Here is a 13,672-nt window from a genome sequence, read left to right on the forward strand (position 1 = left end):
AGGGCACATCCAGATGAGTTCAGATATGCAGTATGTGGTACTTAAGACCCATCTGTGGCACCACACATCACACATGCTGCACGTGCAGGCATTCCTTGCCCTGGAGATCCCGGGGTAACAAAAAACCCCACACCAAAAAAAGCAGGGCAGCACATGTGGGAGCAGTGTATGCCACCCAAAACTGGAGCCTGGGCAGCCAAAGCTACACTCTGGCTGCTAGCCAGGCTTCTTGCTGCAGACTCAGTGCAGCTACAGCTCCCCGAGGCCCCCCAGACCCTAGATAAGGCTGCTGGAGCCAGCACAGTTGCTTGCCCCAGCCTCCCCTACCCCACCAGGGTAATGTGCTGAGTTCCAAAGCTCTGATCTCTTGTACAGACTCCTTTCTGCCTCTGCACCAATCCTGGTAACAAGCAGTCCAGCTTACTCACATACCGTGCTTCCACCAACTGTCTTGTTTGCAAGTGTCCTCTTGACTGGGAGGAGAAACTTCAAGGTAGTTTGTGCTGAATGCTGCAGGTTGGACACTGACACCTCACTGTGCCATGTGAATTAAGCTATTTCTATGACCACAAACTTTATGCACAACTCTTCCCTGACTTCCCCTTTTTCAGGGCTCTCACAGGATACCATGCCACTATAGCACGTGCACTGGGAAGAATGCCTCACAAGTCCAGGCAGCAGACAAGCTGAAAAGCCCCCAGCTGGCCCTTGTTAGCTGAGCAGGCCAGGCTGTCAGCAGCTTAACTGCTTCCAGGTGGCCCCAGTTGCCTGCATGGGTGTGTCTGCCTGCTTATAAAAGCAGCTCTTGTGTGCTCAACAGCTTAGTTTCTGCCTACCCTCAAGCATCTGACTTCTTGTTCTTAGGGTTCTGCATACTGATTCCTAGTTTCCTGGTTCCTTCCTGCTGACTCCTTATTCCAGACCAGACACCCATCTTTCAACAGCTAGCTCCAGTCTGCTGATCACATATGTCCCAGTCCTTTATACCTACAGCTGCCTGCTCTAGACCCCCTGACTCGTGACTCTGGTCTGGACCTTGTCAAGCCCCAGTGACCCATGTCCTAGTTGTACCCCTGATAGAATGCCATACGACTGCCTTTCCTATTCTACAGGCTTCTTGTGTATTAAACACACTTTAGTAACCTTGTGCAGAAGAAAAGTGCTCTCAGTCTTCTGTTCCATAAGGAGCAGAAAAACACTTAGCAGGCTTATTCTTCTGCCAGTCCAGGACTATCCCCAACAATACAACCCAATACTTTTAAATGGGTATTGGGGGGGGGGAGGGTTGTGACTTCCATCTGTCTCCTGGGACAGTTAACCAGCCTGCTAACTCTCCCTTTCACGAAGCTTCTCCAGACTTTTTTTTGCCTTGATTGTTTGTCTTTCCCCCTCCCTAGTCCTAACCCATACCCCTTTTACTAGCATACAGCATTTTGTCCCTCTGGGTTTGTAGCTTGAAAGTACTTACAGCCTGATGTCCCCTTGCCTGGTAGTAGTATGCTTTGTGTTCTTTGTCTCCTATATGAGTTAGTCCTAAAACCCTTCTGCCATTTTGCTGTTCTTCTCTGAACTCCCTCAGTTGGTTTATATCTTCTTGGCACTAAAGAGTTCAGAAGACAGCGCAGCAGGTCTAGTCTCAGTGGTCTTCTATAGGAGACAGCCTGTCATCTTTCTGCTCCCTGGCTGGACGGTTCTGTCAGAAACTCAACAGAGCTGGATTTTTTGTCCTGGCACATCACAATGCAAACATCTTTGATGCATGTTATATCTCATCTCTATTCTAGATTGTGTCCACCTCCCAAGTCACTACATATTTAGCATGTAAGACAAAATAGAAACCAGCCAGCAGTTTTACTGACCTGACTGTCTTCACAGCAGATAGATTCACCTCTCCAACAAGAAAGGTTTGTGAGGGACGGGTACCTGCAAATAGACTCTGGCTATGCTCAAGAGGAGATATAAATATTTCCAAGAATGACTGTCATCTGTTTCTCATCACTGCATTATAACTCAGGCCCAGTACATTGGTTCACATCTACAACATATATAGCAGACGTGAGATAGTGCTCAGGGGACTGATTACCTGCACTGCAGCCTTTTTACAACAGCAAGGAGGCACGGAGCATCAAAAGGCTCTGCTCCCTGAGGTACTGCTGGAGGTCCTGATGTTTTTGGCATTCCTTTTCCAGTCTCTGATGCAACTGGTCCCGCTTTTGGAATGCTCTCCATTTGGTAACCTCATGCTTTCTCTGCTGAGCGTGCTGCTCCTGTAATTCTTGTTTCAAGATCTCCTGTTGGGACTGCCTTCTGGTCCTGAGCAAATCCTACAGAAAAATAAGTGAAAGGATGTTCAAAGTCCTACTCATGCTCTCATGCAGAAGTCCTGTCCACCCTGTGCCTGTTACTGGGAAAAAGTGGGACGGGGTAGCTGTGAATTTGCCAGCCAGCAGCTTGTATGCTGTTCCCTCCATGATCTCTTGTGGAAAGTTGGTATCAGCAGAGTCTGTATGTTACAGAGACACGGACTGTCTTACTTTTCCCATGTGGACTTGTCTCATTTTTCATCAGTTTGCACACATTAAAAATCAGGTTATACAAGTATCTCCGAATGATATTGCTAAGTTAGACAGCAACAGGGAGCTACAAAGAGTCCAAGAAAAGCATTCATGAAACAGCCCTCACCTGTCTCTTTTTGTTGTGGTCAGAGATCCTGTCATTGTATTCTGCCAGAATTTTCTCTCTCTGCAGACGCTGTGCCTTTAGGAACTGCAGCCTTTGAGTCTCCTTTTTTTTCTCCTCCTCTTGCAGAGAGGATTCCTTTCTGTTCCTCTCTGCCCTGGCAGCTTGGAGCTGTACCATGTGCTGGCAGGCCTGCTCATTGTGCTCCAGCTGCTTCTCCAACCCTTGCAACATTCTCTGAAGAGATCTCTGCCTGTTTCCAAAAGTATATTTCCAAAACAACTCAGAAAGAAGAACAAAGGCAAGAGACTATCCCCAGGTGTGTCAATGGCTGAGATACAAACCAGAGGTCCTGACTGTGTGGCCATTAAAAGTACTGTGCCACTTTCTGAAAGGTTTTGGAAGTCCTGGCCAAACTCCTGCTCATAATTAGTATGGATGGTTGAAAATGAGCAATAATTCACTTGCCTGCATTTTCATGAGGCTGAATTTTTCAACTGCACAGCTATTACTAGTTATTATGTTTTGTTTCCTTCTATTCACTTGGCATTTTCAGGCCCATATGGAATTATGCTTTGCTTCCCATTGAAGGGTGCTGTATGTTCATAGGCTTTATCTAAACAAGCTCTGCCAGTGGACAGCACCCACCACAGGAAAAGGCACAAGGACATATTTAAATCCATGAGGCTTCTCCCAGATCCACCTGGCTCCACTAAATAGCTGCTGGCAGGGCATGCAGTGAACCTTGGGAAGACACCAGCTGATGAAAGCATCACAGCAGCCAGTGGAAGGCATAAGTACACATGCCTCTGCCAATTGGTGGGCATCAGCAGAAACCTTCTTTTAGGCAGAAAGCTGATGTTGCTCTGCCAGCAGAAAAGAGGGGTTCTGCTGTCACAAGGGAGCTGTAAGTGTTGAACAGAAGTACTAACCACAAAACTATGTAGTATAGCTCAGACCTTGGTAAAGGGGCCCCTAACCTGCAGCACAAAGCCATAAGTATTTTAATGTAAAATAGAGCTACATCCTGAGACTCCAATTCCCAGAATATGCTGTTCTTTCTTGATCACTATACACTGATATCAGATCAAGATAGAGCACATGCTGGGAAATGTCTGCACCACTATATTAAAGATGAGGGCAGCCACAATCTGGTCTAGTGTATACAGCCAGATGCTGGTATCACCGGCCGGTTGCTCATGCAGTCTCCTCAGCTGGGCATAATTTTTATTCTTCTGCTTCTAAAATACATAAAGTTTCAGTTTACAAGATCCTTCTGATTTCTTGACCTGCTACTAGGAATCTATCAGTCAAAAAACAAAGAAAAGCTTAAACTCCAGGTGGTGGGAGAAGGAGGTGGAAAGGATGCCTAAACATAACCATAACATCTGAAATAAACTATCTGGTGTTTTGCTCCAATATTCTGAGTGCCCTCCATTCCCACTGAGGTGTATGAAAGTAGAGGGCTTTCAGCATTTATCAGGATCAGTCTTTTAAGAAAGCAACTGTGATCAACACTCAGCTAATAGCATAATGGGCAATAAAGACAGAGAGAGGGTATCAGAACATAAGCTCAGGAAGCATATATTACTGAATATCTCATGCTGGGTTGTAAAGGGCTGGATGATGCTTAGGAGCTGCTGAAGTCTCCCCTCTATTCCTCCAGCTCCTCTCTGACCTTGGAGATCCTTACCTGCGGCTGTCCTGCAGCAGCTGGCGTCTCAGGCCTTCTGCCAGTTGTTGTTGCTCCCTCTTTACCTGCCTCTGCTTCTCTTGCTGCCTTTTGTGCTCAATCCTGGCTGCATCGAAGTTTGCCTCTCTCAGGCTCTCTTCAGTTGCATTGGTAATTGCAGATTTCTGAAACAAAAAATTGTGTATAACAGTAATATATTTTTCGACAGTGAACTCAAGTCCTGTAAGATCAGAAAGGTTTGGCCTTCTGACATTGTTTCCAAGCACTGGGAGCTTTGGGTACCTACCCATGTGCTGGGCATCTGCTCCAATGCACACTAATTAGCATGCATTGGAACAGACTCTGTTAGCCAAGTCTGCTGGAGCTTGCTAATTAGCACGTTCCAGCAGCCTCTGCATCACATGTATTCAGCACTCCCACACTTCAAAATGGTGGTGGGGGCGCTTTAACTAGAGCTTGTTCAATACATGTGACACTGTGGGTGCTGAAGCTAGAGTGACTCTTGGACGCTTGGAGCCGCTCTAATTAAAGTGCCGCATCCCTCCATCCTGGAGCATGTGTAAAGACATTCTTTCTGATTTGTATCATGGTGTCACTTCCCAACATGGAGAAAAATGAGGCTGTTGCTGGCATAAAGCAGCACAATTTACCTCAGGAGGACTACCCCACTATGGTATGACCATTCATTACTGCAGAGATAAGGCTGGGGTACCTCAGTGTCCAGTCAAGAGAGTGTGGCCAGGGACCTCAGGGCACAGCTGAGGTTTTGCTCTTCTCTTGGCAATTGGCACAAACTACAGAAATGCTCAAACTGTTTAATATATGCTGGTGTGAAGCTAGAGGATAAGAAGAGCTGATTGCATCTAAGACACTGGGAGAGTGAATTAAAAGTCAACCATGCAAAAGTGTCAACTCACCTTTCACTGAAACTCAGCTAATCAGAGATGAGACTTCTGTATTTCTAATCAGGATCTTATAAAAATAACCTTTCAGGAAATTAGCTTAAAGGTCTTTGCGTCACAAGTTAGCCTTGAATTTATTCAACTGATTTAAAAGGCCTTGCTTTATTCTAAGAATACTTTTGGTTCTTCTAACCTGCACAGTTGGAGAGCTGTGGGGTCTCCGCACACACAGGGCAGATTCAATAGTCAAGCGGTCTTTCTTTAGAGACTGATCCACTCGGTGAAACCAAGCTTGGCGACCAGAAGTGCTGAAAGCATGGACTTTAGTGGAAGGGTTTGTTTGGGATTGCTGGGCTGGACCTTCTGCAATTCTGGACTGTAAAAGACCTTTCAGACACATCAGAAATATAACAATTACACGCTTTAGGAAAAGTGGACAAGCAGAAGGAAAAATCTATTCACCTAAAAATTATAAATACTAACTTTTCTCTTCAAGGAAGTGAGATCTTTTCAATGACCAAAAAAACAAGTCACCACTTTAAAAAAAATTGCTAACATAGGCAAGCATGAGTTTTTACTCAGGATTCAACTGACTATTCACTATGCTCACAGACAAGAGTTGCTGTAGGGAATAGGGCTGCAATACTGGCTGTTAGGGCATATACATTTTTGCTATTCCACTTTCAGACTCTCTTGGTAAGAGACCTGATAGAGAGTGGGCAAAGGCAATAGCAGTTTGGTGAGGCTGCAGAAGGCTTTCAGCCTATTGGTCTACAGCCAAGTGCCTGCGTATTTTACAAATCTATTTTAGATGAAGAAGGCACTGATCTTAATTAAAGGATCTTAATTAAAAGGTATTTTAGATTATGAACCAGTCCGTTTTTATATATGAGACCAAAGGCTTACATAATGTCATTAAAAAGTAGTAATCACAGTGCATATAAGAGGACAGACAGAATATAGTCAATCTGTGCAATGCTTTGCCACAGGCATTCAAGTCAAATAAAGCAGATGGATTTTATAAAGGCAAGGGTAATCTCAAGACTAATAACATTAGCAGTGAATGATAAGATAAAAGTAATCAAAGCTCTTGCTTCAGGGCACATAGTGGCAGCTGAAGGAGCCAGAAAGGATTTTTTCATGTCTGAGAGAAGGATGAGCAATCACCAAAATGCACAACCAGTTGAACCTATATATAATAGAACACAATTGGCCAGGTTCATTGCAGCATTTTCTCATCTTCCTTTGAAATGCCAGGCCTTCAATGCTGCCAGAGAAAAGAGACAAAACATGACAGCCTAATGCTCTGATCTGGACAGGCAAGTCTCAAGTCTGTGTGCAACTGCTAACTGATATAGTTTCAATACCTGGATCATTCTTAAAATGAGCCTCAGGGTCAGCCTCATGGTACTTCTTGCCTTCTCTGTCTTTGTGCATTAACTCCATTAGGCAGCTGTCTGTGTTGACAGCCATATCAACTCTGGCACGGTTCAACTCCTGAGGGTTTTGGAAACAGAAAGAAACATTACCAAAATCCTGAACTGGTGAGGAAAAAAAAGGTGTCAGTAACAGGAATTTGCACAACAAGCTACTTTATCATTTTGCCTTTACCACACTAATTCCATCTTTAGTAGGGGTGTGCAAAGTGGGCCCTATTCGATTCAGATTCGGCCTGAATCAGGGACAGCAATCTGAGTAGTTGATTTGGATTACTGTGCCTGATTCGATTCGGCCAAATCTGAATCTGAAGATTCAATGCTGATTTGGAGAATCAGCAATTCAGATATAGACACAACTATAAAAGTTTTTTCAACATACCTTGAGGTAGCAGGCGTGGCTCATGATCACTGCGATGCTGGGGCGCATGGAGTGTCCCACAGGAGTGCGGCGGGGGGCCCTCCATGTGCTTGGTGATGAATCCAGAAGTGGACTGGAACTACTTCGGCTGTGGGGAGACCTCAGATGACCGCCCCCAGACCCAGAAAGCATCAGTCACCGAGCCAGGGAGGCATGGGGGGGGGCCCTCTTGCATGCTCCCCAGTGGACGCGGAAGTGGACCAGAAGTGCTTCTGGTCCACTTCCGGGTCTGCTACCAAGTGCACTGAGGAGCCCCCCGCACTCCTGTAGGACACTCCATGCACCTCAGCATTGCAGCACTCAGGAGCCCCTGCTACCTAGAGGTATGTAGAAAAAACATTTAAAGTTGTCTCTAGATGTCCAAATCTTCAAATCTTTCTGAATCTCTCTCAGTCGATTCGGAGGATTCCGATTCAGTTCAAAGATTTGGCCACCAAATAAGGACACATCTCTGCCAAATCAAATCAGGGACTGAAGCTTTGCACAGCCCTATTCTTGGCTATGCAAAGCCAAACCAGACTTGGCTGACACTTGTTGAATGACTGGTCAGCCTTTCAGTTACAGGAAAAATGTTGCCTTCATGTGACGAACAACCACTGCCAAGACAGTAGTGATGAACTACAAACCAAACTTTCTAATGAAACTGCGGTTTAAGAAAGAAAAGAAGACGAATAATGAAATAACTGAATCCTTTAAATATGTAGTTGTTATCTGGTTCCTAGGCTTATCTGCCTTCCAAAATTACCCCACACCTGGCAGTGTTTTGAGTCCCTGGCAGGGACTCAAATTACAGGAGCAGGCTGGGATTGGGGTTTAATGGCAGAACTAGAATAACAGAAGGTGCTGTGGTTCAAGTCTGAGAAGCCTGGAGTTTGCTTGTATGCAGCGTACCTCTTCCTAATGGCATTTTGCCCTTCTGAATTAAACAGAAAAGAGCATTGTTCATTATTAGGTTGAAAAATCCCAGGGGATAGATACTGAGCATAAACTGTTATAGCTCAAGTGATTTCAAATTATAACTTGTGTTATAAAAGAAAGCAGACTAAAAGATCACAGTGGCTCCTTCTGCCCTCAGAAAGCTGTGAAAGGAGCTACGACAATTTATACCAACTCAGGATCTGCTCCTGAGACTTAAACTAAAAAGAAAATAAAAACCCAGAGTGCTTAAGGCTGTTTAGAATTATGGGAGTGCTTATATATGAAAAAAAAAATCTTCAGCTAACTTTAGCCTTAGTGATCTTTGATGGACCAATTAGTTAAAGCTAAAGAGGCTCATTTGTGTTCAGGAACATGTTTGCTTCTATTTGAACAAACAATTATCATCTCAATTTGCAGATGGCCAGTTAGGCACTTCTGCTACCAATTAATTGTGCAGCGAGATGAATTGTAGGTACAATCCCAGCAAACTGCACATGAAAACATAGGTACTCAAGTGAACCTGTCCTTTTAAAACCCTTTGCCCTTTATGCAAATTGCCAGAGGCCACTAAGTGAGAGAAAAAAGGGATGCGATAAAGTGTTTCCTTTCTCTGTTCATTTAACACTTTCACTTCATACACCAATGCCGCATAGCAGGGACCTTGCAATTCTGACATTAAGAATGCACAATATGGACTACTCTAGAGCCAATAGGCAATATCTCCAAAAAACAAAAATCATGCCACAAACAGCTGAGTTCAATAAAGGACAGATCCTTAATTTGGTTGTGTCATGGATGAAGAAATGCCTTAGGTAATTGGGGACCTTTCTGCATAGTAATTTCAGAGTGGTTTCTGCTCGTCTCTACAATGCTCTTTCCTCCTCAGTGAAGGAGGCAGGTCAAAAGCAGAATGGGGTGTTGCTGGAGTGTGTTGTGATCCAATGATTCTAAGTGGCACAGTAGGTGCTGAGGGGCTATTCGTACCAGTGCCAGGTAATAAACCAGTTTTCAACTATCTCCAGGAAGAAAGGATCAGAAACGTATTGAAAAGCCATGTATGGTTCCCACCCTTAGCAAAGCACAGGCATTTCTGGTAATTTTTCTGTACAGAATGCAGAATATTACTATAGCTATACCAAAGGAGGCTGTAACACTGTGGTCTAGCTAAAACACTTTGTACCTTCTTGGCTTCTGCAACCTTGCTTCCTACCTCCATCCAAGATTCTAAGTCTTTAGGGGCACTTCCTTTCTTTGCTGCCTTTTTTTCTTCTTTCTCTTCCTCTCTGGAGACCCATTCTGAAGTGGGGGTGCTCCCTTTAGACAGCTGCTCTTCTGTCTTCCTGCTCAGCTCTTCTTTGGTCAGGCTTGTTCCTGGGATCAGGTCATCATCTGATTGAACTCTGGTCACCCTGGGCCTAATGGGTACCCAGGCTACAGGGCAGCAATGGCAAAGTGACGGACACAGAAAACAGCAATCAGGATATGACTGGACTTGTGAGGTGCTCTGACAGTGAACAGGATCTAAATGTCTGCAGTGCCCTGATGCTCTGTAACCAGGTGTCACAACATAGGGATAGTCTGAGCTGGATTCCACCAGCATCTGCCTGGCTGCCAAGGGCATCTGAAGTTCTAAGATGATGCGCTCACTTAAGGGCAAAGGGATCCACAGAGCTTGGTCAGCACGCACCTTCTTAGTCTGCCCATTCCAGAAATTCACAAGCACTTCTCTGTCATTAGGCACTGAAAACAGGAAAAAAAAAGTCATGGGTAACATTTTAGAAGCAAACAAAACCTGTCTCTTGTAAATCAAATGAACCATACCTTATACCAGGGATGGGCCACTGTTTACAAGCCACAGGCTGGAAGACCACAGCTCTAGTGCAACACAGGCCAGGTGGCTTCTGCACTGCATCAAGGTCGACGGCTTTCCCCATGCCTGTACCAGGGCCAAAGAGCTGGGAGCTGTGCTTGCACTGCAGCTGCTTCTCGCAGCCCCAAGCCCCCTGCTCCCTGGCTTCTGCTACCAATTAATAGCAAGGGTGCAACTTCCAGTTGGTAGGGAGCTGCGCCAGAACCAGGTATCTAAAAACTGTGTCCACAGTGCCACCACTGCTCCCACCCTCTGCCCCCCTGGCTACAGTGGGAGCACAGCTCCCCGGTGGATAGAAGCTGTACCCCAAATCGCAGCCGGGGATTGGGAGGACTGAGAGAAGTGGCAATGGGGTGGACCTAGCTCACAGTTGCTGGGTCCCAACATAGATGCAGGCAAAGCCCCCCCACCGCTGATGCACCCGCAAAACCACCTGGCTCATGTCACACTGGAGCTAGGAGAGCTGGGAGAAGTGGCAGTGGTGTGGGTATGGCTAGAAGTTGCCTGGGTGCAGTATAGCTTCTCACTGCCCAGGGGGTTGGCTCTGCCCCCTCCCTTATCCTGTACTGGTATTGGGTCCTGGGGGGCTGGCACCCTCCCCTCCTGCTCCTCTTGCACCAGGATTGGGTTCTGAGGCCCACACTGCCCCCGCCCAGTCTCCCCATGCCAGGACTGGGCTCTGGTGCTGCCCCTACCTTGCCCTGCACACTGGGATCAGGTGCCAGAGGCTGTGTGCAGGCCCTGGGGCGCCCCATGGTCCAGAAATTTGTTGTTGGGGGAGAAGTGCTACTACTGTCCTGCTGCCGAATTTTCTGAACCCATGAGGAACCCCACAGGCTAGATAACATGGCATCACAGGCCAGAGGTTGAGTACCCCTGCTGTAAGAGATCACTGGCTTCACCTGAATCAACAGAAAAAAATCCTACTGACTTCAGTCAAGCCAGGATTTTACCTTTTGTGCATGTGGAAATTAGTCTAAACTACAGGTTTACACTATATCCAAGTATCTGAGAGATCGAGGTATGTGGTTCTCATTATGTCATAAGTGGTATCAGTTACACAGCAGAAAAAGAGATCACATAGGCCCTGGTTCATAAAAAAAACTCTACACAGTGCAGCGCTAACTTCAGTACTGAATAAGAAAGAGTCACTTAGGAAAAGGAAGAGAGAAGTGAAAAAAATAAAAGGAGGACAAGTGAAACCAAACTGCAGATTGTAAGCCAATATGCCATACCTAAATGTGCTGCTTTGCTCTCTGCAACCTGCAGTACAGTGCCTGGGCCATATCGTTCACCTTTGGGCTCCCAGGGTGCCAAGACCCTATCTCCTGGAGCTAGAGGCAACCGCCTGGCATCTTCATATTGGATGATATCATAGAGGGGGGTTTCTTGCATTCGATGCTGCACCTTGCCTTTCTGTAAGCGACTTCTCTCAAACTCAATTAAAAACCGTTCCCCAGAACTCTGTAAGATCAAATCACGCAGTTTGCCAGACAAACATGAGTCTCACCCATGGCCAAACCTAGGGGCTGGTAGCTCTTTCCATTAGGAAGAGGGAAAAGAAGAAATCCCAAGAATTGAAAGAAACAGCAAGTGGTTAGTGAAACCTTAGAACCTGCTGCATTAGTAGCTAAAAGGGTTTGACAGCCCATGTCCTCCTGCAGTTTTAGAATGCGCTAAGTGTGCTTGCTGGGTACGGAACAGCACAGCCACTGTGCCAAGGAAGAATTCTACCACCCCTCCAAAGCAAGAGAAACTGAGACACTGTTCTTTGCCACATGTCCAGTTACATATAAAAAGAATAATAAATTGATCAAGTTCCCCAAATGCTATAATTCTGACCATTTTAGATTAAACCTCTCTCTGTAAAAGGTATGGGGGGAGGGAGGGTCGTTCAGGTAGTGCCCTTGTTCCACTACTGGCAAATTACTGGGCATCTAAATGTTAAGACCTACAAATGCCTAGAGGCCAACATCCTTTTCTTTCATTTCTGCAAGTCCAGTTTCCTCTCCTGCTAATCAAGAAGACAAAGTACATGGTCTTTCCCACTCTCAGCCAGAGTTGGCAATGTTGACTTAGAATAGCTGTTTCAGCCGTTCTGGCCTCAAGTGCCTACACCCTCACCCCAAATGCAGAAACATCATTCCCCCAAATATGCAATTTCCCCTGGCCCAGGTCTCACATCTTCTACACGGTTATGACAGCATCTTCTCTCCTTCCCAAAATTAGTACCTTCCATGAGATTAATCTGACATTTCATTCAGTGAAATGACTCACAGTTTTGCTATAGTCACATTTGTTTCATTTAAGTCACCTACATTTTGGTTCTGAAACCAGCTCTTCCTTGTATGATAGTACAAAATTCAGTTGAAAACACAGTGCTGCTGATATTATATTTCTAGTGGGAGGAACACCAAGGAGGCCCACAGTTATGTAATCATAAAACCCAAAGAGAACTCATACCAATGATATTCCTGAGTAAACGGTGACTTCTCCAAGAAACCCGTTTTCAACTGGAAAATAGAGACGAAAGCACCTCTGTCCAATTGCTATTAAACATCCATGCTCACTGAACAAAGAACACAGTAACTGTATATCCTTAAGAGGGAGAGAGGGAAAAATCCTGTGCTCAAACTACCTCATTCTAGGAGTTTGGATGCAGAGAAGGGCCCAAGTAATGACAGGGGGATAAGAGATGGGGAAGAGATTCAGAAAAACCACAAATGTCAGTAGGGACACCTGTGGAAGAAGGAGTCCCGGAGACCCCAGAACATTTCAGTATGCTCAGCTTTACTGCAAGTGTTCTTTAGCTACTCAACTTTGCTTCCAGTCAAGCTTGAGCTTGGTGAAGAGGATATATTCAGAGCTGGTCTCTAGACACAGCTAGCTCTGAACAGCAACTGGCTGTAGGCACCAAAAGTATGTTGCCTTCTGTGTTGCTTCTGCTTGCAGGACTCCTTGTACTAAATGGCGAAATGTCATTAGAAAGTACAGAGAAAGATGATAAAAGAACCCCACCCAGCAACAGAGGGAGAGATGGTATTCCAAAAGAGACCCACCCCTTGGAATCCAAGGTCAGAGAGAACAGACACGTAACCAATGGGGAGTCACTTACACTCACCACTCAGGTTAAAGACTTACCTTCACCTGTTGGGCAATGTGGCCTTGGTAGTAATACCCATCAGTCTCTCTCCTGGCTAGGATCCGAACCCCCCTCAGTAAATAGGGTACCTCTAGGGATATGTCCATTAAATTCTCCTTTGCTGACGATGCCAGGGGTAGAGTAGGAGGATCTGGTCTCCATCCACAAGTAGGAAAGCTGTTGGAACAGGATGAAAATCCTTTAGTAAGCAAGGCAGATTTCTGCAAGGCATTAGAATCAAAACCACAGAAAAAAACACCAAAAGCTGTCTTATATTCCCAGTTGCTTCCATCCCTGAGTTTTTCAACTGGCCTGCTAAGCTTATGGATCTAGCAGTCTGTTTCCAACATTTGAACTTACTGTTTTTTAGGGCACCCCAACAGCAATGAACAACCTGAACGATTACTGACTGCGCTGCAACAGTGGACATTTGAGCATTTGGCGTTTACCTGGAAAAGGAATGGGAAGTAGGAAAGGATTTTTTTAATGAAGTCTAAATCTTTAAACAGTTATTTCATACAGAGATTTTCAGTTCACCTTCAAGACAAATGATTTGTCTAGCTACTTCCACTATACCCACTGCTGTGCTATTTCAGCACCTGTAAGCATCC

At 45.4% G+C, this 13,672-nt stretch overlaps 1 protein-coding gene across 3 annotated transcripts in view; it reads right to left on the reverse strand.

Annotated features, from left to right (window-relative positions):
- Window positions 1-350: 350 nt before the first annotated feature.
- The window catches only part of LOC109296158 (trichohyalin-like), a 41,773-nt gene continuing 28,451 nt past the window's right edge, over window positions 351-13,672 (reverse strand). Inside the window, exons 4-12 of one of the 3 annotated variants that reach the window (XM_019515416.1) lie at window positions 13,422-13,455; window positions 13,061-13,238; window positions 11,155-11,383; window positions 9,260-9,789; window positions 6,642-6,780; window positions 5,468-5,661; window positions 4,373-4,536; window positions 2,683-2,932; window positions 351-2,324 (exon numbers count right to left, since the gene is read on the reverse strand). In XM_019515416.1, coding sequence (XP_019370961.1) covers window positions 2,100-2,324; window positions 2,683-2,932; window positions 4,373-4,536; window positions 5,468-5,661; window positions 6,642-6,780; window positions 9,260-9,789; window positions 11,155-11,383; window positions 13,061-13,238; window positions 13,422-13,455 — 1,943 coding nt within the window. In that variant the 3' untranslated portion in view covers window positions 351-2,099. Of the gene's footprint in view, window positions 2,325-2,682; window positions 2,933-4,372; window positions 4,537-5,467; window positions 5,662-6,641; window positions 6,781-9,229; window positions 9,790-11,154; window positions 11,384-13,060; window positions 13,239-13,421; window positions 13,456-13,672 lie in introns of all 3 variants that reach the window. The other 2 variants (XM_019515417.1, XM_019515418.1) reach the window with 2 other exon arrangements.

The sequence above is a fragment of the Gavialis gangeticus genome, unplaced genomic scaffold (genome assembly GCF_001723915.1).
Source record: "Gavialis gangeticus isolate Ggan-Ray unplaced genomic scaffold, GavGan_comp1, whole genome shotgun sequence".
NCBI lineage: Eukaryota > Metazoa > Chordata > Crocodylia > Gavialidae > Gavialis > Gavialis gangeticus.